This window comes from Budorcas taxicolor, chromosome 6 (assembly GCF_023091745.1).
Source record: "Budorcas taxicolor isolate Tak-1 chromosome 6, Takin1.1, whole genome shotgun sequence".
NCBI classification, from domain to species: Eukaryota; Metazoa; Chordata; class Mammalia; order Artiodactyla; family Bovidae; genus Budorcas; species Budorcas taxicolor.
In genome coordinates, this window is record NC_068915.1 from 36,524,021 (window position 1) to 36,540,760 (window position 16,740).

At 40.7% G+C, this 16,740-nt stretch overlaps 1 protein-coding gene across 4 annotated transcripts in view; it reads left to right on the forward strand.

Moving 5' to 3' along the window:
• FAM13A (family with sequence similarity 13 member A) overlaps positions 1-16,740 on the forward strand; it is a 313,318-nt gene that overhangs the window by 207,203 nt on the left and 89,375 nt on the right. For 2 of the 4 annotated variants that reach the window (XM_052641719.1, XM_052641721.1), the window contains exon 9: positions 9,335-9,379. The exons of the other annotated variants lie outside the window; for them this stretch is intronic. In XM_052641719.1, the coding sequence (XP_052497679.1) occupies positions 9,335-9,379 (45 nt within the window). The remainder of the gene's footprint in view (positions 1-9,334; positions 9,380-16,740) is intronic. 4 annotated transcript variants of the gene reach the window in all.

Genomic DNA, 16,740 nt, shown 5'->3' on the forward strand with positions numbered 1-16,740 from the left:
GATAATGTGTGTTATTGATGAGTAAATATAATCCTTTATCATCTTTAAAAGCTTTCATATCATGGAAATGCTGTGGCATTCAGATGCCAGCTTCATATCGGGCGCTTACTATCTGCATGCTGAAGATAACTTCTTCATTTCCACATCTATTAAAATGAACACAGCATAACTTCTCAGTGCATGCTGATTACCTTCATGCACCACCCCTTCAGTTTCTTCTCTCTTCACTGGCTGTGGTCGATAATAATACTATCTGCTGATGAGCCCTGGACTTCACTAGTGTTCTCACCCCGATTGCTGGAGAGCAAGTTTAGTCCGAATCCTGTGCAGTGGCACCAGTTCAGTTCAGTTCAGTTCAGTCGCTCATTTGTGCCCAACTCTTTGCGACCCCCATGAATCGCAGCATGCCAGGCCTCCCTGTCCATCACCATCTCCCGGAGTTCACTCAGACTCACGTCCATCGAGTCAGTGATGCCACCCGGCCATCTCATCCTCTGTCATCCCCTTCTCCTCCTGCCCCCAATCTCTCCCAGCATCAGAATCTTTTCCAATGAGTCAACTCTTCGCATGAGGTGTCCAAAGTACTGGAGCTTCAGCTTTAGCATCATTCCTTCCAAAGTACACCCAGGACTGATCTCCTTCAGAATGGACTGGTTGGATCTCCTTGCAGTCCAAGGGACCCTCAAGAGTCTTCTCTAACACCACAGTTCAAAAGCATCAATTCTTCACGCTCAGCTTTCTTCACAGTCCAACTCTCACATCCATACATGACCACTGGAAAAACCATAGCTTTGACTAGACGGATCTTAGTCGGTAAAGTAATGTCTCTGCTTTTGAAAATACTATCTAGGTTGGTCATAACTTTTCTTCCAAGGAGTAAGCGTCTTTTAATTTCATGGCTGCAGTCACCATCTGCAGTGATTTTGGAGCCCAGAAAAATAAAGTCTGACACTGTTTCCACTGTTTCCCCATCTATTTCCCATGAAGTGATGGGACTGGATGCCATGATCTTTGTTTTCTGAATGTTGAGCTTTAAGCCAACTTTTTCACTCTCCTCTTTCACTTTCATCAAGAGGCTTTTGAGTTCCTCTTCACTTTCTGCCATAAGGGTGGTGTCATCTGCATATCTGAGGTTATTGATATTTCTCCCAGCAATCTTGATTCCAGCTTGTGCTTCTTCTAGTCCAGGGTTTCTCATGATGTACTCTGCATAGAAGTTAAATAAGCAGGGTGACAATATACAGCCTTGACGTACTCCTTTTCCTATTTGGAACCAGTCTGTTGTTCCATGTCCAGTTCTAACCGTTGCTTTCTGACCTGCATACAGATTCCTCAAGAGGCAGGTTAGGTGGTCTGGTATTCCCATCTCTTTCAGAATTTTCCACAGTTGATTGTGATCCACACAGTCAAAGGCTTTGGCATAGTCAACAAAGCAGAAGTAGATGTTTTTCTGGAAGTCTCTTGCTTTTTCCATGATCCAGCAGATGTTGGCAATTTGATCTCTGGTTCCTCTGCCTTTTCTAAAACCAGCTTGAACATCAGGGAGTTCACAGTTGATGTATTGCTGAAGTCTGGCTTGGAGGATTTTGAGTATTACTTTACTAGCATGTGAGATGAGTGCAATTGTGCGGTAGTTTGAGCATTCTTTTGTATTGCCTTTCTTTGGAATTGGAATGAAAACTGACCTTTTCCAGTCCTGTGCCCACTGCTGAGTTTTCCAAACGTGCTGGCATATTGAGTGCAGCACTTTCACAGCATCATCTTTCAGGATTTGAAATAGCTCAACTGGAATGCCATCACCTCCACTAGCTTTGTTCATAGTGATGCTTTCTAAGGCCCACTTGACTTCACATTCCAAGATGTCTGGCTCTAGATTAGTGATCACACCATCATGATTATCTGGGTCATGAAGATCTTTTTTGTATAGTTCTTCCATGTATTCTTGCCACCAGGGTATCTAAATTATATGTACCCTAAAAATCCTGGCTTCATAATTACAAAGACTCCTGTCAGATTTAGTCATTACCATTTTTGAATACTGTGTGAGCATCTTGTGGAAGATTTTGCTCCTTAGTGCAATTTATAAAGATCGATACAAATACGAGGAAGAAACCTTGCCTGAGAAGTACTTTTTTACCAAACCTGTAAGAAAGAAATTATTTCAACATATTTTTTCTTAGGAAGCAAATCAATCTGATGTTAAAACAACATATGAAAACAAAATAATGTGGCCAAGAAATGTTCTCAGTTCTTCAGTTGCTTCAAATTGATGTTGAAATTAAAACAAATGAAGCCACATCATTTTTGGAGCAGTTGTTGCTCTTGATATCACAAGTGCAAACAAACCTATTGCCAAACACTTGGAATCTGCTGAAGAAGTTATGTAAGAAAATTAGAAGTCTGCAAGCCAGCTGAAATGTAGAAAAGGAAATAGACAGCTTGGGAGAGATTGGGTAATGTAAAGTGCTTAAAAGATTTTGAAAGTTTTGGAAAGAATCTTAATTTATGCATCTCTGGAATTGTACACCAGTGTATAACCCCACTAGTTTATTTCTTTAACTAGTTATTGGTTATCATTAACCTTCATTTGAATCTAAAAGAGCTGTCTACTTTATCTCTGATGCAAACCTGGAGAAAGGAAAGGCTACCCACTCCAGTATTCTTGCCCAGAGAGTTCCTTGGACAGGGAAGCCTGGCAGGCCACAGTCCATGGGGTTGCAAAGAGTCGGCCATGACTGAGTGACTTACAAAAAAACAAACAAAAACCCTAAAATAGGAAATGTTTAAAAAGTAGGTAAAATCATTGCTTAATAAGTGAAAATCTAATCAAAGGAGCTGTGCTCAGACTCTGAAGAGAGTTTGATATATTAGTTCACTCATCCATTCAGCACTATTGGATGTCTGTTCTGTGTAATGGCTGCAGGGAAAATACAGCTCTTACCTGGAGAACTTTCTTTCCAATAGGGAGAAAATATTTAAGTTCAAATATTAATGAACATTGTGGTGGGCAAAGGGCTGTCTGAGTTAAAATGGGTAAGAGATTTGTTTCATCTTGCCTAATTCTGAGAGTGCACAGAATTTTGCCAGGAGAAAATGGCATGGGAAAATAGTCTAGACAAAGGGTAAATGTTTGGCATAGGTAAGTTCAGAACAGATTTGAAAATCGTGTCCAGGTAAATATGGATTGGGTTCCTTAGGTGATATAAGCAGTTCATCTGGAGGAGAATATTGAGGTTAATCAGCAGTCTTAATCATCATATGAAAAGAATCGGAGTTCATTTAAAAGGTAGCTGGGAGCTCCTAAAGCTTTTGAGAAGGGCAGTGAGTATCCAGTTCACAACCACAGTAGGAAATTCACTCTAATAGTGAAATGTATTCACTGGAGATAGAATGAATGGAGGCAAAAGATCATCTTGAAGGTTGTCATGATACTGTAGATGACCAAGACCCACTGAGTAAAGAGGCATGACAGAACAATCAACAGATTTGGTTAAGGAGAGGAAAGGGAGGAGTAAAGATGACTCATGCTCTGAGTCTGATTCATAGAGAGAATCATAACATCATTAACAAGAGGGGCCAGGAGGAGGAGAATTTGGGGAATCAGATAATATGAAGCTTTGAACGTGTTGATTAGGGTGATAATACTAATAATTATTGAGCACTTATTTGCCAGGAACTATTTTACATGTTTTATATGCATGATCTCATTTATTCCTCAGAGCAACTTCAGAGCTTTTAAACAGCTGGCCCAAGTTTACGCTGCCTGTCTGTGGTAGAGCTGGAATCCAATCCCTAGGAGCGTAATTCCAGAGTGCACTTTATTAAACTCTAATGGAGTGCCTGTATTGAAAGATGTGGGGCTGCAAGATGAGGCGGAAAGGGTGCAAGAGAGGAGGGAAGAAAGATGAAATAAAAGGAGGATGGAATAATCAGGACACTTGGAAAATGCCCAGGAAAGATCACAGAGAACCAAAGACTTTCAGAAAACTGAAGGTGGGTGTTTCTGTGAAAGTTAAGAGGAGAAAGAGATCTAAGACAAGGCATTTAGATTTAGTGACCAAAAGAGCATTGGTGGCTTCCAAAGCAGTTTCAGAAATGTGGTGAAGTCTGAAGTACATCGGTGTGAGGCAGAGGAGTAATTTTGGGGAAAGTGGGAGGAGCAGAAGTAGGCTTTGGGCAGCCTGTCAGTAGGAAGGGGAGGCAAATGGCATTGCATCACCAGAGGGTAGGAATGCTGAGGAAAAGTTTTCAAGGCTAGGGGCACTCGCTAGGGTGCCTGTCGGACTGGGGACAGACTTAAGTTGGGGGAGAAGAGAAAATGATGAGATTCAATACATGGATAAGAAGTTTGAGTCCTGTGTGTGTGGATGTGTTCCCCTACACTAGGAAGACGTCAAAAAGAACCAAGCAAGGTGTACGTGTGTGTGTGTGTGTGTGTGTGTGTGTGTGTGGATGGATGTGTTCCCCTAGACTAGGAAGACGTCAAAAAGAACCAAGCAAGGGGCTTGTGTGTGTGTGTGTTAGGTGTTGGTGGTGGTACTTCAACACTTAATGCAAAAGAGACCAAAGGAATTCACTCATATTTGATTATCTTGACTTTCTTCGTAAATTTAGGAAGCAAAGTACTTAGTGACATAAGAGAGGTTCAGATTTGTAGTACTGGAAATCAGCAGCAGTTTCTTTGGGAAATCAAAGACAGCTACAATCTTGACACATAGTACTGAGGTTCAGGCCAAGATTAAATAGGACTTTTTAATCTACCCAGTTTCCAGGGTTCTGTGACTTTCTTTTGCAATGTTTAGCAGCCTGGCAGTAGGTCACCCAGCTGGCAGAATGTATACAGGGTGAAGAAGCAGAGGATGCTAGTGAACCTGTTTTGGAAAAACTAAATGCTAAGGACAGCCAGCAATGCATCTCTTTTTAAAGCTGTGTGCTCGTCGGTTTGGGTGCAGGTTGTCCTCTGCAGATGTAGACAAACAGGTGGAGCTGAAGAGAGAGCTCAGGAGGAGGAGGAGGGATGGGGGAAGCCGCGCTATGCTGGTCATGAGAGGTGCGCCTCGTAGGGCGTGGGAGGAAATGTGGTCCGGGAGTTCAAGTCTGAGAAACTGGCACTGGCAGGGTTCAGAAAGTGGAGCTTCTGCTACCTGACAATGAAGAACTGACCTGAGGATGTGGGGCGTGGAGTAATAAAACTATCCCAGTGATCCAGGACTCTGGTGTGGTTTGAAAGGAGGAGCCACGGTCCAAGTATAAATTCAAAAATGATCATCTAGTCATGCCCTGAAAATCAACCAAAAGTGAAAGGAGGAATCATTATAAATAAATAATGGAGACTTGAAAGGGCAGGTAATTACTGAGTTATAGTGTTAGGTGATTTTCAGAAATGACCACTGACATCTCACTAGTAATATGGCATGTTAGAGGGATATTGATAGGCAGATTTAATTATCAGGAAATGTATGTGGAATCAGATGTTAAAATTTGAATGTTCCTATTCAGTATTTTACATCCAGTATGTATTGGATGTAAATTATTATATGATTTAACATATTTTTTGTAATACTGGGTCCTTTATTATTGGTTTCATGTCTCTTTTAGCCATATAGTATTGATATATTCATAAAATTAGAAGATATTGTTTCTATCGCCTGCATTTTAACTATTTCTATCGCCTGCATTTTAACTATTTCTAAAAATATGTTATCCTGTAAATATTTTAAAAACTCATGTAGAATGGATTAAGCGCTATGCTGTACAGCAGAGATCTGAAGCAGACCTGAGCAATCCTGAAACCAGTTTCTGTTCTGCCACTAACTTTCCATGTGAAGTTTCCAAATTGCTTCATTTTCTAGTACCAAGTTTACTTATCAGTGAAATGATATCATGATATGTAACAGTGATTTCCTATCTCCAGAAATGAAGTGTTAAGCAAGATATAGAGATGCATTTTTGAAAGGTAAAAAACTTAAGAAATACGTAAAACAAGGTTATTGTTACTGGAGAATGATTAGAATTTCTAAGTCTAGAATCCAAACACTATACTGATCCCTTCAATAAAAGTAGGTTCTGAATTTACTTTAAAACACTTAAAACTTCTGTTGTTTTAAATGGCTGATTTTAGTTATTGATTCTGTCATAATGTCTGAGTATAAATTTTAGGATAACTAATCCATCGTCATAAATATGATGGAGTATTTAGTCGGACAGTGAATATTTTTATGAGTAGGTATACCAAAGGAGAGTGGATGCTTACAGTAGGGCTTTGTGTTCTAAATTCAGAATTATGAGTGATCTGTAAGAAATCTGGGGAAAACTACAGGGGAGAAGGATACCTTTTTGGTCATACAAGCCCCCTCTGTTTCTGAATATTGTGGACTCTGGCCCTCTGCCCTTGTGCTAAAAGCGATGTTCTGGGCTTTGTTGTAACTCTCAGCGAGTCTTACGCTGTGAAGGAAAGCTTAATAAAATATATTTCTAGATTTGTTCTGCAGTGTTTGAAACCTATGGATTAACCGTTATGTTCCTAAAACAACACATTAGTATTCCCCACTGAAGAGGAAAATAAGGGAAAGTTAGGTAACTAACAGGCATTTAGCAGCCTTTATGAGAAATTGATTTGGTGTTACCTGTAAAAAAAAAAAAAAAAGATCAATAAATAACCAACCTACCAAAAATATGCTGGTGATATTCTTAGAGGAAAATGGGTATTTAAATAAACACATTCACTTTATAAGGATAAAATGCAGAAATAATAAGTTGAAATATTTCCATGGGAAATAGTCACATTGATCCCTTGAGACCCTGAGCAGTCAGTCTTAGGACGTGTGTTCTCCCCAGAAATGAGAGCTACGTGCCTTGGGAGATGTCACCAGTGACTAGTAGCCACCGCAATGTAAACATCAGCAGGAAATAAATATGGGTAGGGCAGGGGTCTAGAAGAGTGCCTGCGTGCCTTCTAGAAGAGTATTACGCCTTTCAGTGTTAGTGGTTTGATTTTTTTTCTTTGTTCTTTTTTAAGAAGAAAAGAGACAGGACGCAGCTTATGCCTTCTGTCACAGAAACCTTCAGTTTCAGAGGCAGTGTCTTTCCTTGACAAATGGATTTCCTTGTTGGCAGTCTCAGTACTGAGAGGTCAAGGGACTCTGCTCTTGCCGCAGTTATTGGTTGTTTCCCCAGACTGACAAGCCCGTCTGTGGAAGGGCTCCGAGGAAAGTTTCGTGTTACCAGAATAAGGCAAGCCCGCTGAGGAGCCAGGGGAGGAGCAGCAGCCGCCGCAAAAGAAGCAGCGCCTTTAAGCCCTGCAGCAGCTGCTCCTCTGATTGGCTGGGTGGTGCAGTTGCTTCCCTGGAACAAAGGTCAAAGTGGACTGCGGTGGAAATGTAAGAGAGGCAGCGATCAAATAGCACTGCTTGGAGAAGTTTGGAGGCAGAGAGCAGCGGGACGCTGGCAGACTGCAGAGCAAGCTGCTTCTCCGGTGGTGAGGTGCAACCTCCCGCCCCCAGCCTGGCCCAGCCGCTGTGAGCAGCCGGTCCCTGCACAGACGCCCCCACTAGGCGCGGAAGAAACAGTTGTGAGGGTCCCTTGCCAATTTACAGACAAGGATGGCTTGTGAAATCATGCCTCTGCAAAGGTAGTATTCTTTCCTATTTGGGTTTTTTCTTCCGTATTTTCTGAGTGCTGTAAAACTATATAACTTTGCCAGTACTTGGCATCTTTCAGTAATATGCTGCAAACTCAAGACCAGAAAAATGTAAACATATTGCTTCTTATACTGACACTTATGCCCAACTTCTTATCTTCTTCACTGTTCGGTGAAGAAGAATTAAAATAAATATAACAAAATAGCTTTGACATCTGAAGAAAAAAACAGAAACTGAAGAATATATTGAGCAGGTTTAAAATAAAACAATTAGAAACTGAATGAGTTTCTAAGTGATGTTATGAAACTGTGGTGAGCTCTAATCTCATTTTGAAGGATGGTGACAGGGGAAAGACCTTTTAAAAATGCATTTTAGGAGCCCTCTGCGTTGAATTTTATATCTAGACAAGGATTTTCTATCAATAAGTACTTTATAATACATGGACATAGATGCTAAGGATATTATTTCCCCATGAATAATTCTAGATAGGTTGATTACACAGATGACACCTTTAAGCAAACAAACCAAACTGCTCTGTAAGAATGATTGAGCACAAGGCTCTGTTTTGTTCATTAATGATTGTAATATGGATTGGAGGTTGGGGCGGAGGAGTTATACTAAAGCAGAGAAAAGTAAGTTTAAACAAAAGGCATGTCAAAAAGATCACTGTTGGTAAATTAAGTGAATAAGATGTCCTGGAATGTTGAAGCTGGAAGTCACCTCTGAGGTGACGGAGTCCAGCCCTCCAGTTTCACAACTAGAAAATGAGGCTTGGAGTAAATCCTCAGTTGCCCAAGGTCATGTTTTAGGATTTTTAGAATTTCTTTTGCAAATCATGTTATACTATTTCAGCTACAACTGCTATACATGCAGTGACATTTGATTCTATGTAAATGCTTCCTCTAAGAAAACTACAGAGAGTTTTATTAATGGAAGTGATTTTAAAAGTCACATAGTAAATACGGTTTACCCATAAGAGGAAAACCTAGACAAAAAATGAATTTCTTTTTTAAAAACCATTTTACCAGACGGTCATGTTGTAATATGAAAATAAGGTAAACCAAAGTTGAGTGTTCATTTGCAACATGGTTCCTGCAGATGTACCCTGTGAGATAAAATGGTCTAAGTGTTTTTCTTTCGCCGTAATGACAGCTGCACTGTAATGGAACTTGATGTGGATGTCCCTGGAATTCCTTTTCTAAAATTGATAACCCAAGGGAGCAGAAAGTGACCAATGGATAGATCTAAAATTTGTCTATATTAATTCAGTGGGAAGGGCATGCATTTTGAAGACTAAAAACAAATGTACAATTTTTGGACTCTTGATGTGGTTTCCAGCTTTAAAGCTGGGGGCTTATTTTTTCTTATAATGGTGTCAGTTCTTAAGTGTCTTAAGCACATCCTTTCTAGAACTGAACTCTGTAATAAGCTGCACAATGATATAATAACTGTTAAGAAAATAGATCTGTATTCTGCTAAAATATTGTTTAGGGAGTTAAGTTGATGAAAGCTAAAATAGAATCAGCGTAATTTCTTCCAAAATTATTAGTCCTTAGTCCTAAATTATTAGTCCTTATAAATAAACCTATGTAAGAGGAATAATGTGAATTTGCATTCAAGATTGCTGATCACTTCATTCACTGTCTCCCTATGTCTGCGGATTTAATTTGGTTGACTTGCAATCCTCACATCAGCCTGTGCCTGCCTGTGATCAAACACATCTTGAAGGCAAGGAACAGGTAGGCTTGTGTGGTTCTCTTTGTTAAGGGAAGTTAAGCGCTTGTGTAGAAAGCTTTCTGGTTCCTACACATAATTGCTTCTTCCAAGCCCAGTACAGTGTCTTTGACTAAGGATTTCTGTGACCTCTAGTGGAGATGACTGTTGGCAGCCACCCCCACTGTTATCCTGCCTGGAGCAGGAAAGTTGCAGAGTCTTGAGTTGTGGGCTGAATGCATTGCTCCATTCTATTTAAGAACACTGAGGGGCTAGAAGTTGAATTAACAGTGGATGAGGGAAAGAATAGCTTTAAATACCAGTTAAGAGAAACTCATGCTCACTCATGTTTGCATTGAGCAGAGAGCCCAGTGCTTCTCATACTTTAGCTGCATGAGAATTACCTAGGGAACTTATTTTAAAATCAATGTCTTGTTGCTCCTCTCTTTCCCTAGACTTACTGAATCTGAATCTGGGTGTGACAGGGAAGTATCAACATTTTAACAAGCTTCCTGAAAGTAAATATGGTACAAATGGTCCACACACTCAGAGAAACACTGATCTAAACTCTAGTTAATGATTATAACTTATTATAAAGCCATTGACAGCAGGTATATATAAGATACTAACACTATACTACTCAACATCCGCAAATAACACATTGAATATCAGGACTTTATGTGAAGTGTCTTTGTCTTAATTGATGTCTTCATTTACTAGACGGTCAGTGTTACCTATTAAAAGATACTTACAGTGTTTTTTAATGTTTTCTTTATGACCAAATACTACTCTGTATTGCTAGTGATACTAAGGGAATGAAGACACAGTTCTGCTTCAGAGAGCTCACATGCTAGTGAGGTCGCAGACACATTACCAGACAATTACAATACATGTGGTGAATTTGGTAACGGACATTATAATTAACATAATAATAGAGATGTACCTGCATGGATAATATTACCCCATGTTTTATTTAACCTCATATAAGTGTATGGTCATTTTAGAGGGCATGTTTGTTCCCCAATGTCTACTTAGCTTATAATTCCCACGAGAGACTTTTTAGCCTTTCTTAGCATGTTGTGAAAGTGTATAGAAGATAAATTTGTTACTGCAAATCAGTAACTAAGATGAGAATAACAGATTGAAGGCTAAGAATGAAGTGAAATACTTTGGTTCCCTTTAATGTATTTTACTATCTGTTTATAACTTAACATAATTTTCAGACTTTCTCCAGGATGGAAGTGACTATGTTGAAACTCACCATTTTTAGAAAAACTGCAAAGGCTGAATGTTTAAAATTTGATCCCCTGTAAAGAACTCAGTTCTTAAAGTTCACTTCAAAATGACTTAGACTAATGATAGAACTTATAATACATCTATTGAGATGGTTAAATTATTCTAGTTATTTTTAGAAATACTAAAATATTTGTACTGTATAGCATTGTATTGATATTCTTGCCAGCTAAAAAAGTGCTCCCAAGGAAATAGAATAATATTAGAATTAAGTAGAGAAACTATATAAAGAATTGAAGGAAGTTTTTTCTCAGGTACTAAATTTACCTTCAGGGTTTACCTGGTGGCTCAGTGCTAAAGACACTTACCTGGTGAGCTCAGTGGTAGAGAATTCGCCTACCAATGCAGGAGATGCGAGTTCAGTTCCTTGGTTGGGAAGATCCCCTGGAGAAAGAAGTGGCAGTCTACTTCAGTATTCTTGCCTGGAAAATCTTCTGGACAGAGGAGCCTGGAAGGCTACAATCCATGGGGTCACAAAAGAATCAGACAAGACTTAGCAACTAAACAACAACAAATTTACTTTCTATCACTAAAGAGATAGTTTATTAGACTCTAGACTTTACTTATACCTCAAGCTCCTTTCGTGATTCATATTCCATTGTATTTTTTTCCTTGGATGTTGTGGAGCTGTAGGTGAGGATCTCCATTTTATATGTAGAAGATTTCAATGGGCTAAGAAATAGCCTTTACTCACTCTTATGTCCATGACAAAGCTCTCAACTTCACAGCAGTATTTTGATTTGCTAGGTTAACTTTCAGATAGTCACTAACTCATCTTATGGCCACAAAAACTAATGATGGAAGGTAAAGTTAAGTGCACTAATGACTAGTCTAGATTCCTTTGATTTTAATGCTTTCACATTTCTTTTTCCATTTGATTATTTATAAAAGTGGGAAACTGAGATGAGTAATGTCAGTATAAGTCTCTTTTCATTAGTTCATCAAGCAAATTATGATATTCAATATACATTATTGAATATTTATTTCATGATGGTGAAACATACCAAATTGCAAATTGCAATGGCTCTTTAAGATTTATAGCGACAGTATTAATTAACATATATTAGTGACCCAGCATGGGAAAATTTCACTGAACCTCTTATCAACAGACTCCATCTGGCCTTTCTAAGTATTGGTTTTTGGAATATTCTTTTGCAAACAAGTAAACGTTGGTAACTTGGGATGATGGGGGACTTAACCAGGGAACAACCTCGGCAATAATGGGCCAGCTTGTGAATCTCCTGTGTGATGTTAGAGAGCCCTCTACTGTTGGTGGTGGTGACGCCTTAGGTTAATTTATCTGAAAACTCATGCTATTCCAAACTTGTTTGCACTTTGATAGCACTCAGCCTCCCCAACCTTCCCTTCTATGACCCACCTCAGTCTCAGAGGGAGTTAAAAGCTGCCTTACCTCCAGTCTGGTTTAACCCTTCCGGGGTTGAGTATCTGAACTTTGATTTCATCACCAGTGTGGTCTGCATTTGGTAGTAATGAGAATGAGTGAGAACAAGGGAGACCTCCATGGGCTCTGCTGTCATGAGATGGTTGCAGTGTCTCTGAAGTCTAAATATTTGCTGTTTACACCAAACCAAGAAGCTAGTGTGAATTAAAGTGACGGTTATTCTTAAGTTTTACAGAGATCACCCTATCTAAAGTACTGGGTAAAAAAGGAGAGGTACTAGAGAGTCAGCAGACAACAGTGGGGAAAGCAATGAAAGATAGTAAACGTGCCGTCAAGAAACATATCCAGATATCCAGACACTGACAGTGAGTTAGCCATGCGAATTTGGGCAAGTCATTTTCTTTACCTATGAAGTAGGGGTGATAATGCCTAACATACTTACTTAGAGGGGAAATTTTGTAGTTAAAGGATATTATAGTTCTTTGTAAATGATAAAACTATTCAAATTCATATACTGGAGCTTTAGTCCCCAGGGTGATGGTATGTTAAAGTGGGACCTTTGGGAATAATTAGGTTTGCATGGGCTCATGGATGTGGGACTCCCATGATAGGATTGGTGCCCTTACGAGGAGATAAAGGTACCAGGGCACAGTCTCCCCGTCCACCAACCCCATCCAGGTGGAGGTACAGCAAGAAGATGGCAGTCTGCAAGCCAGAGAGAGCTCTCAGCAGAACCTGACCATGCTGGCACCCTGATCTCAGGCTTCCAATCTCTGGAAATGTGAGAAGTCAGTGTTTCTGTTGTTGAAGCCACCCCATCTGTGGTACCTTGTTATAGCAAGCCATTAAGAATGGTTGTAAAGTGAAAGTGTTAGTTGCTAAGTTGTGTCTGAGTCTTTGCAACCCCATGGGCTGTAGCCTGCCAGGCTCCTCTGTCCTTGGGATTCTCCTGGCAATAATACTAGAGTGGGTAGCCATTCCCTTCTCCAAGGGATCTTTCCAACCCAGGGATTGAACCCAGGTCTCCTGCACTGCAGGCAGATTCTTTACCGTCTGAGCTACCAGGGTAATAATTGAAAAAAGTTAGTTAAAAAAAAAAAATTTCATATTCCCTCTGGCAGGTATCACCTATTCCTTTGCTTTTGTTTCAGAGCCAAAAATTAGGAAATATTTCAATGTGTTTGCTAATGTTCTAAAAATATTCTCTTATCCATTAATATCAACCCACTCAAAAAAGAAACTTACTGTATATTATGTTCTAAATTGCTGCCTCGCAAAGGCGATCTTGCTGTATCTATAATAATGATAAACAGCACTTTGCTGAACAAGAATCTCAGAGACAAATGAAAGCTTCCAGCTGCCTTGAAAACAGTTTGGTGACTAAACCAAAAATTTCTTTAAGCTCCACACAAAGCTTTGGGTTTGCAATGAAGTGAAAAAAATTTCTTTTCCTGCTCTCAAGCCAGAACAAACAGATAGAGTATGTGGCAAGCCCGTATTCAAACATTGCCTTGCCCGAACATATCCTTTTCTGGGTTCACAGTACCCTACAGAAAGTATAGTGTTTACATTACTGGCACAATGGCAGCACTCCCACCTCTAACTGTGCAGTGGGAGAAAATAAATTCTCTAAATAAGGGTGGGAGAAAGCCCATGGCACAGTTGCAGTTCCATTAAGTTTGGAATAACAGGGAACAAGATAATTTAAAATAATCAACATATAGCTATCTGAGAATGCATCCAGTTGGGAAACTTAATTTTACAAATTATAAACGGGGTATGTTTTCAAAATGCATAATCACACGGTCATGTCAGGATTCAGCATGGTCTGAGCGATGCTGATTTTATTCCTGACAGAATACCCAGAATGTTCTGGGTACCTTGCAAGGTGCTGCAGGGGACAAAGATAAAGAGCAGTCCAGGAGGTGAAGCCAGCTTCCAAACTCTGGAATCTGTGGCATCATGTGCTGGGCACTGGTTTATGGTTGTGGACAGAGTGTCTGGGAAGCTGCATGGAGAAGTCTCTCCCCTCTCCAGGGTGATGGAGATGGCCTCCCAGATTAGATGACATTTGAGCTGAGAGATGAAGTATTTACCAGACAGAGAGAGAAGTGCCGGAAGCATTCAAGACAGAGGGAACGGCACGTACAGACAGGGTTACGAAAGTGCAGTGCGAGGTTGATGGAAGCTCGCTGCCCTTGTGTGCCAGGTTCGGACATCTGGACTTCACCCCAAAGACAAAGAGGAAACAGGAGAGGCTTTCAGGTTAGGAAGATAAATCTGATGGGAGTATTAAGGATACACTGGTCTGGGTGGCAGGGGAAAATGAGTATTGCCTCTGTGATGGACTAAAGCAGTGGAAATGGAAAGGAAAGGTCAGATTCAAGAGATTTGTCTCTTTTTGAGATAGGATCAGTGCAGTTTGGTGACCGACCATGAGTAGGAGTGAGGGATTTTTTTTTTTTTTTTTAAGGAGAGCAGTTGGCTGTTAATGCAACTGAAATTATTATAACAGGAATGAGGACTCTGTCCAGTGACTTCTAAACGCATCTCCAGCCAGGATCCCCTGTAAAGTACGATGTGAGACTCTCAGCTGTGTCAGCCGGTCCACAGGTAGTAATAGTTTCCTTTTGACTTTCTCACTGTAGGAAAAGATTGAAGAGACAGAAGGTAAAGCAGCCCCACCCCTCCCTGCTTAAAAGCTTTGCATCCTGTTGCTGGCAGGCACACACCCTCACCAGTCCCCTCCAGTTCCCTAGAGATTGAACAGTGTTCATTAGAAGGGCATCCAGGGACAGAACTAGCTGGGTAGAGGGACGGAAACAGAGTAAGGTGCTCCCTAGTTCCTTCCAAGTATACTAGTTCTTTGAATCGAAGAGACAGAATATAGGTGATAAAGAATGTCGTGGTCATTAGTAATCTCTAGAAGCTCCCAGTTGTGTCTGACTCTTTTTGACCCCATGGACTGTAGACTGCCAGGCTCCTCTGCCCATGGAAGTTTCTAGGCAAGAATACTGGAGTGGGTAGCCATTTCTTACCCCAGGGACTCTTTCCAGCCAAGAACTTGAACTCACATCTCTTGCGTCTTCTGCATTGACAAGTAGATGCTTGACCACTAGCACAACCTGGGAAGCCCAGGTCAGTAAGGAAGGCGAAATCAAAAAAGACCATGGGTCCCTGAGTCTCCTTCTTGACACCATCCTGTGGTATAAGCAGGAAAAGAATATTGAAGAGACCTGGAAATCCTCTATCAGCTCCCCCATGCTCACCTAGAACGACTTTCTCACATCTGTATTGCTAGGTGTATCTGGACCTGCTTTCTCTCTGATTTCCTCTGTGATCCAGGCTCAACAAAATCTGTACTTTTTTTGGCCCGGAGCTGATTCTGACAGTGGAGCAGAGAAGAAAAGAGGGTTTGCTGTCTGTCCTATGAGAATGTTGATCTTAATTCAGCAGCATTCATGGTGTATTAATTATGCCTCAAGCCAGGGAGATGTGTTTTTAGCAAAGCATTTTTCAACTGTGGGTCATGACCTTTTGGTGGTCATAAAACCAATTTAGCGGATTGTGACCAGTGTTTTATATAATTTTATATCAGTGGAATATGACAAAATAGAAAATATCCAAAGTAAGAATAATGCTATGAAGTATTTGTCTCTTTTATGTGTCTGCGTACTGTCACAATGTAAAATGTGTTTCTAACTGGGTTGTGGCCAAAGGTTTTCAAAACACTGACTCTGGAGTGCTTATTGAGGATACGTTATTTGAATGAGAGGTTAGTACAGGCCTGGAAGTCAAATCCCCATGTCAGTGTGGGAAACCGATTCTAGTCTTAGCCATCCTACAAATGAAATTCCAGAGTATAACCTATGTGTAAGATGGAGACACTTTTGTTAGGCAGGTTCTTAATTCTGGATTTGGGGGGGCGGAATATTTTTAGTAGAATTGTTAGTTTCCCAGCATGGCTGTGACAAAACACCACCAACAGGGTAGCTGAGAATAACAGAAATTTATTGTCTCACCGTCCTCAGTTCAGTTCAGTTCAGTCGCTCAGTTGTGTCCGACTCTTTGCGACCCCATGAATCTTAGCACGCCAGGCCTCCCTGTCCATCACCAACTCCCGGAGTTCACTCAGACTCCCGTCCATCGAGTCAGTGATGCCATCCAGCCATCTCATCCTCTGTCGTCCCCTTCTCCTCCTGCCCCCAATCCCTCCCAGCATCAGAGTCTTTTCCAATGAGTCAACTCTTCCCATGAGGTGGCCAAAGTACTGGAGTTTCAGCTTTAGCATCATTCCCTCCAAAGAAATCCCAGGGCTGATCTCCTTCAGAATGGACTGGTTGGATTTCCTTGCAGTCTCACTGTTCTAGAGGCCAGAAACCCCAAATTAACATGTTGGCAGGGCTGGGCTCCCTCAAAAGACACTGGGAAATGAGTTATCCCTGGCCTCTCTCCTTACTTCCAGGAGTTTTTGGTTGGTGGCAACACAATTCCAGTGTTCACATGGTGTGCTACCTGTGTGCGTATCCACCTCTGTCTGCTCTATAAGGGTGCTGATTGTATGCGTTAGAGCCCATTATGGTAACGTTAACTTGATCACCTCTGTAAAGACTATTTTCAAACATGATCATATCCTGAGTTTCTTGGGGTTAGGGGATACTGTTTTTGAGGAGATACTATTCAGCCCCAAAC